Source organism: Pimephales promelas, chromosome 10, assembly GCF_988280905.1.
Source record: "Pimephales promelas chromosome 10, fPimPro1.hap1.1, whole genome shotgun sequence".
Classification (NCBI taxonomy): Eukaryota; Metazoa; Chordata; class Actinopteri; order Cypriniformes; family Leuciscidae; genus Pimephales; species Pimephales promelas.
In genome coordinates, this window is record NC_142778.1 from 22708836 (window position 1) to 22725893 (window position 17058).

Below are 17058 nucleotides of genomic sequence, written 5' to 3' on the forward strand. Positions count from 1 at the left end.
GGATCGCTGTATGTAGTATGTCAGGGACAATGTCTTTACGTTAAAAACAGCACTAAACGCCTGTCCGTCCTTCTCTGCTCTTCAGAACTAAATGAAGCGAGCAGACAGCTATATTAAGTCGTTTTTTTAGGGAGATGTCTGTGTGGAAAATGCACTGGACAGATTTGACGTATCGTCAAAATTTAATAGAGTTTACGAACAATCCTGTAATGCTCAAGAAACAATCGGAATCAATCTTGGTTTGAAACCTCTAGTGAGTTGCATGCCTCCTTGCCTATATATCATTATAAAGGTGCAATGTGTAAAAATTGTGAGTATCTAATAACAGAAATGCAATATGACATCCATAACTATGTTTTCAGTCATGTATAAAGAACTTACTTAATAAACCGTAATGTTTTTATTACCTTAGAATGAGACATTTATATCTACATAACCACGGGCACCCCGTTCTATGAGGGTCGACATATTGTGACGTCATGTTTCTAGCCGAACGCCAACAGCGCTACAGAACCAACGCGTTTTGTCACTACATGAAGCCGCAGAAAGTTAGAAGCTATAGCGATAAACACAGTGAGTAGTGACTTTTCCCTTGTCAGTGGTGTAAAATATGTAGTTGGATTGTTTCATGTAACTTAGTTCTTCTACATCGCTGTGTTATGGCTTTGCTATGTGAGGATAAACCACTAGATGTCGCTAAAAAATACACACTGCATCTTTAAAGGGATAATTGAACCATAAATTGTCCTTAGTTTCCTTAATGTCCTTAATTTTTGACCTTAGAATGAAAGTCATGGGGGTCCAAAATAACACTGGATCCCACTTACTTTCATTGTACAGACATTCAAAATATATGGACTGACATAAGGGTGAGTGAATGATGATTTATTTTGGGGTGAACAGAATTGGACAGAATTTGAATTTTAGGGTGAACTATTCTAATGGGACTATTCCTCCCGTTACAAAGGATGTTCCAAAAGGTAGGCAGTAACGATATTCAGCCCTCTAAGATCGCTTTGACCACTTTCTAATGCAGCACTGCATAGGTCCCTTGTGGTCAAGGCAATCACAGAATGCATTGTGATGAATTTAATAAAACTTCACATAAATATCAAATACAAAAACACATTTGATTAAATTATTTAAAAAACAACAACAAAAAAAAAAACAGACAAAATGTCATCATAAAAAGTGGGCTCTTTTGACTTGTGCCAGTACACAGAACACCCTAGCAACCACATAGTAACACACTAAAAAACACTCTGAGCCCTGGGATGATTTTAAGGGCCCTGGTCAGAGAGGGGACCCGTTCGGCACTGTTGGGGAGCCTGCTCACCCCCTCCCTCTCTCTTTAATTATTCAGAGAGAGAGAGAGAGAGAGAGAGAGAGAGAAAGAGAGAGGAGCTTTCCTTCTAATTCCCGCTCAGCATCATTCATTCAGTAGCTGCTCTAAATTAGGAATATTAAAAATCGTTTCTATTTTTACCATATACTGCTAAGTCACCGAGGGTTTGGACGGCTCTTTGCACACTTGCCTTATATTATGGATGTAGAGGAACAGTTCTTTATAGCTACATTATGCCTTTGTGGTAAACCAAGATGGGGAACAGGGGAACTGATCAAATTTGTCACAACGTCTGAACTGGTTCTCTCCCCACTCACACACTATAAACCAAGCTATTACCTCCTGTGTAACCGTGACATTCATAATACAACTCGAGAGTGGAAAAACCGCCCGGGGGTACGGGTACTAACTCAAAAACATACCGTATATACAGTATATACACCTGACTGAGCATTTTCTCCAATACAACAGGCCATTTTAGCAAATAGGTGAACATGTTACCACTCAAAACACGGTAAACGAACCTGTCACAGTCTTACTCTTTGGCTAAGTTAATTTATCCAATATAATAACACAAATAAAACACCCTCAATAACACAAAAGAGAGTGTATGGAAGGGGATGGGGGAGGCTGCTCGAGTCTTGCTGACATGTTCTAATGGAGTTCTGGAGCTCTGCCTCTGTTCTGGGACTGCAGGGGATCTTCCAGACCCTGTTTACACAGCACCCTGTAATCTTAGCCCATGGCACTGTGTGTGTGTGTGTGTGTGTGTATGCGTTTCAGATGGCGTCCATTGCAGTCTGTGAGGCTCTTATCCAGAGCCAGTTTTCATAAATTTCCATAATTATTGCAAAACACTCCCCACACATACACACAAAAACATCTATCCACACCAACACTCTTCTCAGAGGTTTTGAACCCGGTATAAGACCTACTTTGGTGCGAACGGAAGCCAATTGGATGGAGAAGAAGGAAAGGGTTTCAAAATACTTTCCATGGGAAAGGGTGAGGCTGAGAAGAGGGAAACAAGAAAGAGGGAAAACACAAGCGCCGACAGCAAGGGTTTGTTGGCCATGTTGGAATAATTCTTCAGTGAAGCAAATTGATAACACTCTTGGGGTTATTGAGTCTATAAATTATCAACAGCCACTTTAATTTTCCTGATTAAAATAAAGCACATGTCTCTTATCAAGTGCTGCAGATGGATTTTGGAAACACTGATTTGTTTCGGGAGAGAATATTCAAAGGATATTCAAATATTCACTTAGACTTAAAGCCGTATTCAATGATTTTATAGCATTTTAGTGTTGGTGTTCTTTTTTTTCTGTTTTTCTTCAATCTCAGTAAAGGTATTTAGCAAAAAAAAAAAAAAAAAAAAAAACTATTTCAGCACCCAAAGTCATAATTTAGTTAGTTATTAATATATTTTTCAGTTCACCTTCTTTTGAAAACAGTTTCTACTTCAGAGTAAAAAATAAAACACGTAATTGTGAAAAAGTTTAAAATAAGAAAAAAGTATTTTGAGAGATATAAGGCAGTTATGAGAAATAAAGTATACACTTGCACTTGTAAGATAGGGTCATTGATTAAAATATAAAGTCAATTATGGGAAATAAAGTAGCATTCATGAGATATAAATAGTTACAATTATGGGAAATAAATAGATGCATGTGTGAGATAAAATGTCATTATAAGAGTAGTTATGAGAAATCAAGTTGTAATTTTAAGAAATACAAGACAGTCTGAGATATAAATTCACAATAACATAAAATAAAATTGCATTTATGAGTTACAGTATAAAAAAATCAATTATAGGAAATACGTTTGTAATTGTGAGATACAAAATCATATCGTAAGATATAAAGGCACAATTGCAATAAAGTTTTTGCAGCGTTGTTTTCCTTTATATGGTCCCTTTGTGACAGAAACATCATTGCCAGACAATACATGTGATGATGGGAGTCACCCCTTTCACCAGTACATGCACTACATGCACTGAAAGACGTCTTACATAACGCATGATGAAGACACACAAGTATCTACGAAAGACCTATTTAAATACCAAATCAACAGCGCAGATGGACCGACTGTTTTGTCCCTGGTGGAAAGTTTGAATACTGGGTGCCATTGCTTTGTGAGCTGAAAACATGAAAGAAAGAACCTGCAGTTTCTTCAGGCTGAAACATTAGGACAGTGCTTTGTGCATGAGGTGCATTTACAATAGAAGTCACTGAATACACCACAACACTGCAGCGCTGCCAAACGCACAAGCCAAAGCCAAACAAACATACACAATGGGCTTTATCGGTCATTCTTTATAGTGGCCGGTTTCACCCTGTCCTCCAGTTGGACGTTGTTACTGTTGGGGGACTCACATACACACTGTGCAGTTGTGTGTGTGATGGAGGGCCAATAAAATGGAGTCATGGCCAGCTATGCCCTTTACACCACCCTATTGTTCCCATGGCGACAAGCGACAAACTACTGGCCATGCCCTCTGCCATTTGGAAAAATAAAACACACGAAAAAAATCTCTTATTCAGCAAGGACATTATAACGCTGTGGCTGTAGAGCACACGAAGGAGATCAACATCCAAAAAGGAAACAAAGAACATGAAGGAGATCACAGGAATAAGCTTAGCACAAATGAAACTGAACACTGAACAAAGGGAACTAAGGACTTAAATACAAAGGGAGACTAATCAAAGGAACTGGGAACAGGTGAGTAACTAATTAGAAATTTGCACTAATTAGAAATATTTGAAATTTGAAATATTGCCCAATTCGCCCACTTATACTATGACCTAAAAGTATCTACTCTTTTTGTAAAGAAAAAGTACATACTTTGAGTATATAAGAGTGGGCAAGCTTACTTCGTCATCTTTAGCGGACAGATCTGTTCCGTGCATCCTATCACCGTAAACTTCCCTGTCAATCATCTGTCACATTTAAAATCTTCCATTCAATCTAATATAATATGTTACCATTTCAGAGAGAAATGTTGTAGCACGATCTGCCAGTCGTGGGTCTTTCATGCTGAGACTCGCCTCATGTGTTTGCAATAATGCATTTAAAAGTTAATGGCTAAATGTATCTCTACAAAAGTTCAATGTGCTGCACATGCAATATAATGTAACCAACATTGAATAAATATATTTTTGTCAGATTAGATACTGATAATTAATCACTCAAACAAACCCCATTATCTAAACCTCTCTGCTGGACTCGAGTGTCCTCCATGTCTGTAGTTGTTTAACACTTCTCACTCATGTTTGTAGTTCTAACCGAATCCTCGGGTTGCGGTCAATATCAGCCGTTAGAGAGTGCACTTCGGATTCTGACCAGATATAGTAGACCATCCAGGTCTCTTTGGAACATTCATTTAAACATACTTCGATTTGGGACGTACTACTAAGTCTATTTTCAAATTCTATTTGGACGGATAGTACAGTATGCGAATTGGGACGCAGCACAAGACAACGGATGAGTAAAATATGGAAACTAACAAGGAACTAGAACACAGGCAAATAGTAACAGGGGAAACCAAACTAAAACAATCAAACTAATCAAAACTAAACATAACAGATGCAAGCAAGGAAAGGGAAAATATTTATAACGTTACAAAAGTTTTCCATTTTAGATAAATGCTATTCTGAAACTTCCTATTCATCAAAGAACCCTGATTTTATTAATATTTCCACAAAAAAATTAAGCAGCACAACTTTTTTCAACATTATTATAATACATCACCATTTCTGAAGAGTCATGTGACACTGAAGACTGGAGTAATGATGCTGAAAATGAATACATTATTTTTAAAATTTAATTCAATTTTAAAATATATCAAAACAGAAAATGGTTATTTAAATGGTTAATATATTTCACAAAATTGCTGTTTTTACTTTATTTTTGATCAAATAAATGCAGCCTTGGTAAGCACAAAACACCCCTACTTTTGAACGGAGTGTAGAAACTCAAGAGCAAGATCTACCTCAAATTCTTATTTACTTAAAAGTCCAATTACATCACACCCTTAAATAAAATGCTTCCGACAGCATACATCTCTGGGAAAATAACCTTCATTATTTGCTCCTAAAAGATCTAACGACAGAACATCACCCATCACCAAAACCAGTTTTTAATGTGACAGACTGTTTCACGGAAATCAAACTTTTTGTCTGGAACAAAATTAATCTTTTCCAAAAATAACATCAGAGGAATTGTTGAAATCTTACGTCAGGAGATTAAAATAAAGGGATTATAAACCGGTTGGGTAAAAATAATCAGAGCTTTGTTCTCAGACTTCCTGAAGACACCGTAGGCTCTTGATGAGAGACATATGCTGTTCAGCTCACAGAGTCTACAAATCTAATTATTGTCAAAGTCATTAAACAGAAATATAAGGAAAGACATGCTGATTGTATTCAAACATGAGTTTTCTTTCATTTACTCGCACAGACAACTAGATTTTCTTAAGAGTCCAAAATAGGGTGATCTAGGCGTTTCTATGTACTCTGATTAGTTGCTTACTCGCCCACCAAGGAAAAAGTGTCCCACCCTACAAGATTAAATCCCTCTTTTAATGCAAGTCTTTAAAAAAAATGCACTTGTTTTATTGTCCACCAGGCTAAAATGTATGTTTCAGTGCAACAATCATAATCATGGAATTTACAGCAGTTTTTCTTTAACTGGCACACATGAACAGTTACACAAACAACCAGATTGCACTGCGAAAGTCTGTCAGGCCTGCGGTGTCTCACTCATGTGAGATGATTTAATTATTTACAGAAGTGAAACTTCAGCATAAACTTTTTTCATCAGCATCATCATTTTCACCACCTTGCAGTCACAGATGAAGCACACAGCAAAAGCCAACATCAGATGGAAGAAAAAACTCAAACCCTAAAGCAATAGTTCACCCCAAATGAAAATTCCAAAGGGAATAGGGTCCAAATATTTATACGTAATTTTCATTTTGGGGAGAACTATACAAACTATAGTAAACAAAAATGAAACAGACCATATATGGTATTTATAAATAGCATATATGGTCTGTTTCTGTTTTTTGTTTACTGTAATTGTTGGTAAATATTGTTGGTTTAACTTAAAAAATTAAGTAACCTGGTTGCCTTAAAAATGTAAGTTCATTGAAATGGAAAAAATGAGTTAATACAATGAAGAAGATTGCTTTAATCATCAGAAACTCAAAATATGTTATCTGAACTACATAAATTATTTAAGTTGATTTGACAAAAGAAAAAAATGTTGTGATTACAAATTACAAATTTTTTTACAGTGTACATCTTATTCCAAATTACTTCAAAGAATATCATGGAGCTGTCCCTATATTTTTGCCATTTTTTGTTACACAAAAGGCAAATTAAAGTTTGCTTACTGGCATATATGGTTCCATAAAGAATTTTTAACATCAATGAAATGTTTTAAGACACTTTATAGTGGAAAAAGATTTGTTCAAATGTTCTTCACACTAAGAAATATTATTATATTTTTTGAACAGAAAAGTTATTTGAGGAACCCAAAAGGGTTCTTCAACAGCATCAATGTGAAAAGCCCATTGGGAACCTTTATTTTTAAAAGTGTAGAGGAGAATGAAAGAAACAAAAAGAGAAAAAGAACTTAATTTGACTTACAAACACGTCCATTAGCATGTGCTCCAGAGTTGTTTCCAGGTCATCAAGTCTTGCTGCCAGTGTCATGATGGCTTATGCAGTCAACCAACTCAACATGAACTGATGATAACTCCAAATATGACGATAACAAGGTTGCTTACATAAAATGTTTGCGCACTACACCGCAGTTTCCAAAAATCTGACCATCCATAATTGGAACGTCGACATATCCACATGCAATGTCTAAAATCCTTTCTTTTAATCAAAGTTCTCTATAACAGCCAAAAGACATCTGGCTCACAGAGGACCACACCAAAGTTCTCTTGACTGTGCTCCTCAGAGGTCCATCCCGGATAGGATTGTGTCCGACTGGACTCCAGATCCAGAAAAAAGCTCTAACTAGTCTATGCGTTTCTGAACATCCACATGAAGACCTCCCCTTCTTTGGCTCAATTCTTGGAAGACTGCACCATAAGACAACCACATGACACCTAAGTCGCTCATAGTCTTCCACCAGCCGTGAACACTTTCACACGCAGGACATCACTGAGACAAGAACAGACCGTCCAGCTCACTTCACATAAGGACAAAACTTCATTACTGAGGATGACCAGCAGTCTATGTGTGTGTGGAACAGTGTGTCCGCCTCTTCCTGGAGGCAGTGGACCCACAGTAGACCCCATTGTGCACCGGGACCAAGAGGATGAGGAGGACCCGCGAGGGTGTTTGTGTCTAATGCCCGTCTCATTCACACTGGCCTTCTGATCAATGCGGCTTTGTGTTGCCCATTAACGAAGGGCCAAGAATGTCTCTGTGATGCCTCGTCCACAAAACAAGGCAATGTGCCGAGTCTCTCCAACTTATGTAAGCGATCGAGAGTTTACCACTGTTTACGTCGCATGCAATGCGATTAGTCTTCTCAATATGAGGAGAATATGAGATAGAGTGATGAGATATAACCCACAGGGGTGTAATTATAAATAGCAGGATATGACTCCATTTGAGTCACAAGTTTAAAGTGTACTCAGAAAACACACATACACTTACATACATCAGTTAAACAGGCCTTATCTTGTAAAATGCAAAACCAAAAGCTGAGGCGGCCATATTCTGAATGCATTCATGTATGCTTCTCACTATCAGAACCTAATCTTCTGCATAATGAAAAATTATAAGAGGTCTTAGCGTTTTAAAAGAGCTTCTTTTTATAGAGCCAAATACCATAGAAACAGATTTCCTCATGTCTTAATATACCATGGAGAAGTATGCAATGGTTTAACAGCACTGAGGCATGTTTAGATCTGAATACAATTGAAACTTGTTCACTCTTAAAATTTTGATACTCTACATACGCCTAATTTTACACAATACAAAATGTGCCAGAAATAAAACTAAATGCGGTGGAATGTGTTTCATTCTCCACAAAGGGCAGCTATAGTGGACATTAGCATAAAGGGTCAGCTTGGGGTCAGTTAAGATTTTTTTAACTTGATAATTGAATACTTTTATTTATCAAGTATACATTAAATTGTTTTAAAGTGACAGTAAAGACATTTTTTTTTTACAAAAAAAATTGTATTTCAGATTAATTGTTTATTGACCTTTCTATTCATCAAAGAATCCTAATAACTTCTCACAGTTTCCACAAAAATATGCAGCAGCAAAAACTGTTAATAATAATAAATGTTTCTTGAGCAACAAATCAGCATATTAGAGTCTGAAGGATCATGTGACACTAAAGACTGGAGTAATAATGATGAAACGAACAATTTTACCTTTGTCATCACAGGAATAAACCTTAAATTGTAATGACATTTTAAGTTTTTACTGTTTTACTGTATTGTTGATCAAATAAATGCAGCCTTGGAGTGGATTATCTCGAAAACATTTGAAAAATCTTACCGACCCCAAACTTTTAAATGTCCATATCAACCCATTTTTAACCATGGCTGAAGGCCTGCAGACCAATGTCCCCCATTATGAGGGACACGGCCAGCAGTAGATTAAAACTCTCTCTTAAAGACAGGTGGAGGTAATATTCAGTGTGTTAACTAACTACACAAATGACCAGATAAGATGACATGACTGATGCAAGCACAACAATGACTTGTAAGAGTGTTGACCTCTGACCTTCTTGAAAATGACAGGTAGGTTCACTTTAAAGTGACAATTGAAGCCTTGTTGACCCCTTGACCCTGTAATCTGGATGATAATGACCGTTGACGCTGCTGAGGCAACTTATCTGCAGAGCTCAAAAGTGATATCATGAACATCCAAGTGTATTTCTGTGCATTTTCTTCAATTGACATTTCAAAAAGTAAACAAACCAACATCATAATGCTTATGCTTATTATAATTATGTGGTTTAGAACAGAACTCTTACCCTATAGTATATCAATGCATTAAAAACCACACACCTTAACTGCAGGGCAAAACTCTGGCACTTACACTTTTCTAGTGTAACTGTAAAATGCTTTCTTACCATAAATGAGAACATGGCCAACTTTAGTTTTTAGTCCAGGAAGACACTCTTCTTCACTGTCACGTGAATTGTTTCATTCTGCTCTGGGAAAGACTCAAACTTCCTGCTGTTCATGTTCAATGTCACAGCCAACATCTTCACCAGACCAGAGCACATTTTTCGATTAAACGCAGCCTTCAGTCAGATATCCAATGCGCTCTGACCATGTTCTGACTGTCCACATCCATTCAGCAAATTACCTTCGCAACTCAGTCTCGTTTTTGGTTCAGAAACAACATTTGTCAGCCAGACTCTTCAGTGCACATGCAAACACGACCTGCAGCCACTCTCACGCGCTCTTCTAGGCTTAACACACACACACACACACGAGAGGAGAAAGACTTAGGTGAACCGTTTTAGTCCTGACCTAAAGCCTCTTTCCAGCTTTTCTTAACTGACAAACATCACTCCCCTAATCCACTATGGTACTGCTGTACATATTGGGTTTTTTATTTTTGACATATCTATTTTTTCCTATATAACTTACAATTGAGTGTAAGTCTAAATGACTTTATTAGGGGTTTAATACATTACTCTAACTAACTCTAATCATTGTTCAGCCAAAGAACCCTATCAGCCTGACATTTTACACAACCACATACTCGCCCACTGACATCAGGAGTAAAGAGGGCCAAAACAAGCTCTCACATCAGTTCTGTTTGATTCATTGTATCCATCTATTTAGTGTTTGTCCTCCTACATCGAGGTAGGTGGGGCATTATTTACATTGGCACATAGACAGACAATTTTGCCAACAAACATCTCAGTGTTTACACTGACAGCAACAGAATGGCAGAATGGAATTAAAATTAGTGAGGATTCTAGCAAAAATGTTATATGACTTTTTCCTCAATAAACTCCTAATTATTGCTTATTAATAGTTATTAAGGTAGTTCTTAAAGAGATAGTTCACTTTGAAATTAATATTTGGTATGTTTTAGCTTACCTCAAGGGCATCCAAGATGTAGGTGTCTTTGTTTCCATAGTAGTTTCAATTTGGAAATTTTTAGGTCAAACCGTTGTTGTCTATCAGTCATATAATGCAGGTCTATGGTCACCACCTCAAAGAGCATGCACAGAAAAGTCCAAATTAAACATGATTTAATGACTCGTAAATGTAAGTACACATTGATGGCCCAAGACACGAAACGAGCGGTTTGTATGAGAAAACTAACAGTATTTATATTGTTTTTACCTCTTGTAACCACAGCCACGTCCAAGTGATCTTGGCACTTGCGCAGACCAAAGCGCTAGATGACTTGGACGTGTCTGTGGTTACATGAGGTAAAAACGATATAAATTATGTTTCGTGTCTTAGGCCATCAATGTGTACTTATATTTACGAGTCATTAAATCATGTTTAATTTGGACTTCTCTATGCATGCTCTTTGAGGTGGTGACCATAGACCTGCATTATATGATTGACAGACAACAACAGTTTGACCTAAAAATATCAAAATTGAAACTACTGCGGAAACAAAGACACCTACATCTTGGATCCCCTTGAGGTAAGCTAAAACATATAAAAATTACGTTTAAAGTGAACTATCCCTTTAAGTTTAGATATTGTGTAGGATTAAGGCATGTAGAATGGTCATGCAGAATAAGAAATGAATATGTGCTTTATAAGCATTTATAAAGAGTCAATATTTTAGTAGTATGCTAACAAAAAAAATAGATAATAGTGAGAATTGGACCATAAACTTAAGTGTTGCTATTATAAATTAAATATATAATGGATATACATATATTATGCCCATGCATTACATACTGTATATTTATCTCCTTTTCTCTCACTCTCAGCTTGCATGTCTTGAAAACAGGATTAAGCACTTTGTGTGTCCATTTTAACCCCTAAAATAGTCTTGAGGTCAAGAGTCTAAATCACAAGTCCACTAAGTGGTTTGCATCTCAATTGCTCTTAACCTACTCTAACACGATGCACTTTTTAAGTCACGCACTACACAGAAATAACATTGTAATCAAGTATTCTGTGATGTGCAATAATGTGATGTGATGTCAGTCAACAAACCACATAATTTGAAAATGCATTCTTCACTGTATGTGTGTGTGTTTGCGTAATAAAGAGCTCTCTGTACTCTCTGTGTTTCTTTCTGTGTATCAAGGTGACCTTGACTGCGGCAGTGTAAACCGATATCCTCACACTCCTTCAGTCATCTTTCATTCCATTCATAGTTTATTCTTACTGATTATTCTTATTCTGTCTGTATGTCAGACACAACCCATAATGCTCTACTTTTCCACCTGAGTCAGTATTGGCTCTCTGACCTATATAGAGCTTTTTGCTTCTCTCTCAAACACACACACACACACACACACACACACATATATATACACTCTATACACATGCCTACACACCATCGATGGGAACCTGTGTAAGTGAATCTCACACAGTGGTGAGTCACAAGTCATCATTTTCTTCTGCCCTACTAAACTCTGCCCAGTTTTATACTGAGAACAGAATTCAGAACGACGCACCAACACACACAACATCTTTTCCAGAATTTCGCAAGGATCCTCTTATAAATTAAACAGTCTGGGTTATTTTAAAAAAGGCATTAAAGTTACAGCAGGAGCATGTCAGGAGACTCCCAAAGGAAACACACACACACACCTTCTTAACTTAACACATGCTGCACAAGAATACACTATTACAATCACTGCAACATAAGCCCACATAAACGGTATCGTGTATGTGTGTGTCCGTTCATCTCCCTTCGGTGCTGCTTAAAAAAGAATATAAAGACATATGCTAGACTATAGCACAATATAAATTCAAAAGCATTCATAATAGAATGTGAATTCAAACGTGACATGTAATTTAAGTTTAAAATGTAAAGCTAATTTAAAATCAAATTTAAAGTGGAATAACATACTGTATATTCATTGTGTATTAGTGTGTAAATTAAAATTAAAATAAAAAAAATGCACAATGGAATGTAAAAGTCAAATGTGGATTGGAATATTGAATCAAATTCAAACAGAATACAAAGTTTGAATTAAATTTGAAATGTAAAGTGGCAGGTAAGTCATAAAGCTGAATGTAAAAGAAGTGGATAAAAATGTAAATTCAAAAAGTAAACTAAAAGATGTGGGTTTTCAAAGTAAACTCAAACATGTAAAATTAAAATGCAAAATGGTCATGTAAATAAAAAGATCTATATGTAAATGAATTTACAATTCTATGTATTTTATACTTTATACTGTCATTCATACAATCATCATCTTTACTTCAGAGGTTATTACTGAAAACCATAGAAGACACTGAATAAAAATCATTAAACTCAATCTGACTGCCAATTTATAGTGCATTCTGACCCACCACCTTTCAAAGATACAACACTCTTGACTGCATAACTGCATGTGTTGAAGAGAGATGGAGTGTGTGTGTGTGTGTGTGTGTGTGTGTTCATCCGATCTTTAACTCATCTAAGCGACATTCTGAATCACATAAACCAATTTCATGCATGAGGTGAACCAAAGGATCAGTGTTCATAAACACCTGAAGTGTGTGCATAAATTGTGCCTCTAGCTATACAGCCAGATCCAAGCAAAACACTGACAATTAAATATTCAATAATGATCACCTAAAATATCATTGAGTCACCAAACAGATGCAAATGTTCTGCATAATGACAATGACAAAAGAAACAACAATTATAATTCATGTACTTATAAATGAAGCAAAATGAAGTATGTAATGAGGAGAGGTTTCTTGAGAAAAACTATGATAGATAGAAGGATAGAATGACAGATAGAATGATAGATAGAATGACAGATAGAACACCAAATAGATGGTAGATGACAGATAGATAGATAGATAGATAGATAGATAGATAGATAGATAGATAGATAGATAGATAGATAGATAGATAGATAGATAGATAGATAGATAGATAGATAGATAGATAGATAGATAGATAGATAGATAGATAGATAGATAGATAGATGGATGCGTGCATGCGTGCGAGCGCAAAAGATTTATCTGATGTCAACACATACTTTAAAGGGAACATTTCTAAACATCCTTAATTACAATTTGTATCACTTTATCTGCTGTTGCTTCATACTTGAACGTCCGGTTTGACTTCAGTTAGATGCCAATTCATCTGCTATAACTCTTAACTTCTGAACGACAACACCCAGTTATAATTATTATATGTCCCCAACAGCCAGTGTAAATTTTGTTTTTGTGGTTTTCATTCCAGGGTAACTGTCATACAGACTCTAAGCTCCCACTCTAAATATTGTGACAATTGTGCAATTTGCAGCTCAGTGCCTTTTTGGCACAATGACATCAGTGCGTTTTGGCTGCAGCTCTTAAAAGTCTCATCATGTTCAATTAGAATGGAATGACATATTTCTGAGAAAAACCCCCCCGCCAAAATGCTATAATATAGCGCAGGGCAGGGGTGGGCAAACTTTTTGGCTCAAGGCCACACGGGTTTTAAATTTTGAAAGAGACCCAATCCAGAAGCAGCAAACACATTTATGTTACAACTGAGAGACAATAATCTGACAATTCATTTTTTATGATATAGACAGGGGTGATTCTAGGATTTTCATTTTAGGGGGGCTCGGTCCCAAATGAGGGTATGATTAAAAAAAAAAAAAAGCAACCCTTTAGTTTAGGGTCTAATGCTCAATATTAACTAGTTTCATTAACATGCATATGGCAAGGTTTTTTTTAATCCATGAGGTCCTGAATGTTAAGTGGGCTAGTTAAGGGGTTTGGAAGGTTTCCCCCATGAACATTTTGACGTCAGCCAGCGTCGTAATTGTAGCGTGGTAATTTTTTTGGGAGAAATGCTAATGGTCTTGTGCACCTCAATGATGTATGCTAAGCTATGCTAAAAGTGGTACCGCCAGAACCGGAGATCGGCTGAATGGATTCAAACTCAACAGTTTAACTCTGGGGGAGTTGTAAAATGAGCCTATTTTTTTAAAAAAAAAAGAAGAATCTCTTTAAGTTTCGAAGGTCAAAAAAATGGATAACAACAGCTTTAAAACCAGTGGGCTGCTGATTATTTTTCTCTCCTTATCAGCGTCACACTCTTTTTCTCTATGCTTTTATCTTGCCCTGTCTCTTCCCCTCCTAAAGCTGTGCTTTGACTGGTATAGGATTTTCAATTTTGTCTGTCAGTGAAGTAAACATGGGGTCAACTGAACTGGTCAACTTTACCATATGAATCATTTTCTCAAACGCGTTCATTTACTGAAAGCGACTAGGAAAGCTAGTTAATAACTTTATTAAATCCATAATATAGGCTACACATTCATGATTGATCTCATGCCTACACTAAAAATTCATGGATTAAAAGCAACCAAATTGGCAACTCAGCGCTGGGTGAATATTGGACAGAAACCATGCTGGGTTATTTTAACACAATGACATTTTAACCCAGCAGGCTGGGTTGTTGTGAAAACTCAAGATGTATGTTTTTATTTTATTTTATTTTATTTTTTTACCATTAATAGATTTGCTATTCTCGTTTATTTAATCAAACTTTTTTATTTTATTATACTTCAAAATGTAATTTATTCCTGTGATGTCAAAACTGCATTTTTTATATTATCAATGTTGAGAACTGCGCATGTTTCACACAAGCATGCATATCAATCATGGCCACAAATTCTTGAAAAGAAGGAGTAAATCCTTGGCCACATATTTTTTTCCCACATATCAGCAAGGGCAAAAAAAAAAAAAAACATGATACATTTATGATACACAAATCATGCCTGTCTCCTCCCACAACACCTCATTATCATCTGTGCAGCACCCTTCTTGTTCTCCATCTGTCATTCTCTCTTGTTTTTAATGAGCAGGTGCAGGTGTGTGCGTGTTCATTATTACTATCTACCTTCACTCCCCTGTTGAGCTTTCCTAATGAGGGAAATACTAACATTTTATGCCTTGAGCTTCTGCGTTCTTGACGAATTCTCACTGGCGTGTCTGTGATGTCTAGTAACTGCTGCAAAGTTGCTTTGTTGGCAAAATAAATATGCTAATTTCTGTTGACATTTTGTCGTTTTTTCATGTCACGTCTTTTGTGGATTTCACGTCGGGATCCCCGGCTGTCTTTTGCCGGACAGTGGATTCCAATAAAGGCCATTTTGTGTCCGAGAGAAAAAAAGACAGTGAGAGAGAGTGAGATTTAAAACGAGCCATGAAAATGTCAGCCAGCGTCGTGGACTTGTCGTGCATTACCATATTTCAATTTAAAAGACACTCACTCTGTAGATCAGTGGGGTGTCCCATCTGAAAATGATATCTCCAGGGATCTGCCAATCAAATCACTAGGTGATCCATCAGTGTGACGCACACCCTCCCTGAAGTAATGAGCAATGAGCAAGACCATGAATAAAACCAGAGATGTGTGAGTGATCTGGTGAAGGGGGAGTGTCTAATACACCCACCCCATCTCTAAAGCATTCAAAACACAGACAAGCTTTGACCTCACTTACACACATTCTCCCAACATGCCCAACGGAACAACAGGACCTTCAAATATAATATATATAATATAATATATAAAATATATAATATCATTTTACCTTCATGAGTATATAATATCATGAGTATAATTCTTGAAATTTGTTGCAACGCTAAGCTTAAATGGATAGTTTGTGATAGTTCACTTTTTTGTCCATTCAATGAAAGTCAATGGAGAATTTTATTGTATGGACAAAAACAGCTGAAACTTGCGTTCCAGAAGAAAGTCATATATGTTTGGAATGACATAAGGGTGAGTAAATTAATTTAATTTTAAAGCTACAATATGTAATTTTTTTAGCCACTAGGGGTCGCTAACCTCTTACAATAACAAAGGCGTAGGTTGATGACACAGTGATAAGTGGAATGATGGAACTTGCTGGCATGCTGATGGATTTAATAATGTTTATGGATGAGTGAAAACATGCTTTTTAACATGACTGTGGTATGAACAGTGGTGGAGGAAGTACTGAATCTCAGTACTTAAGTAAAAGTACAAATACCCAGATAAATATTTACTTTAGTAAAAGTAGAAGTAACACAATGACAACCATACTTAAGTAAAAAGTAAAAAGTACTTTATTTTAAATGTACTTTAAGTATTAAAAGTAAAAGTACTTGCATAACAATTTATTATCTTAATGTCTATTTTCTAATAATTAATAAAACATTTAATTCTAACTCATTCAACCTAATAGCCTACTCCTATAACGATGTTCAATAATGATGGGAAAAAAATGTCACCATTTCTGAAACAAGCTTGCAATTAGGCAATATCATGCTTATCCTTACTATATGTTAATAACTATGTTTGGCAGTAAACGCGATTCATTTATGATGTAATTCTGAACCTCTTGGCTTGCCATAATCCTAACCAAACATATATTACACACGGTGCGTTTCCTATGCACGTAAAAACTAATTTTCGCCTATGAGTTGCATGATAAACACACTGCGTGCGAGACGCATTTAGTGTGACCGGGTTAATATACTGTATCTATGGCAACCAAACGTCACTGGTGAGACAAACGTGCAACGAACGGATGGT

At 36.4% G+C, this 17058-nt stretch overlaps 1 protein-coding gene across 3 annotated transcripts in view; it reads right to left on the reverse strand.

Annotated features, from left to right (window-relative positions):
- frmd4a (FERM domain containing 4A) overlaps positions 1–17058 on the reverse strand; it is a 157746-nt gene that overhangs the window by 84520 nt on the left and 56168 nt on the right. The window contains exon 1 of one of the 3 annotated variants that reach the window (XM_089135498.1): positions 6997–7017. The exons of the other annotated variants lie outside the window; for them this stretch is intronic. Coding sequence (XP_088991624.1) covers positions 6997–7014 — 18 coding nt within the window. The 5' untranslated portion in view covers positions 7015–7017. Of the gene's footprint in view, positions 1–6996; positions 7018–17058 lie in introns of those variants that run through there. 3 annotated transcript variants of the gene reach the window in all.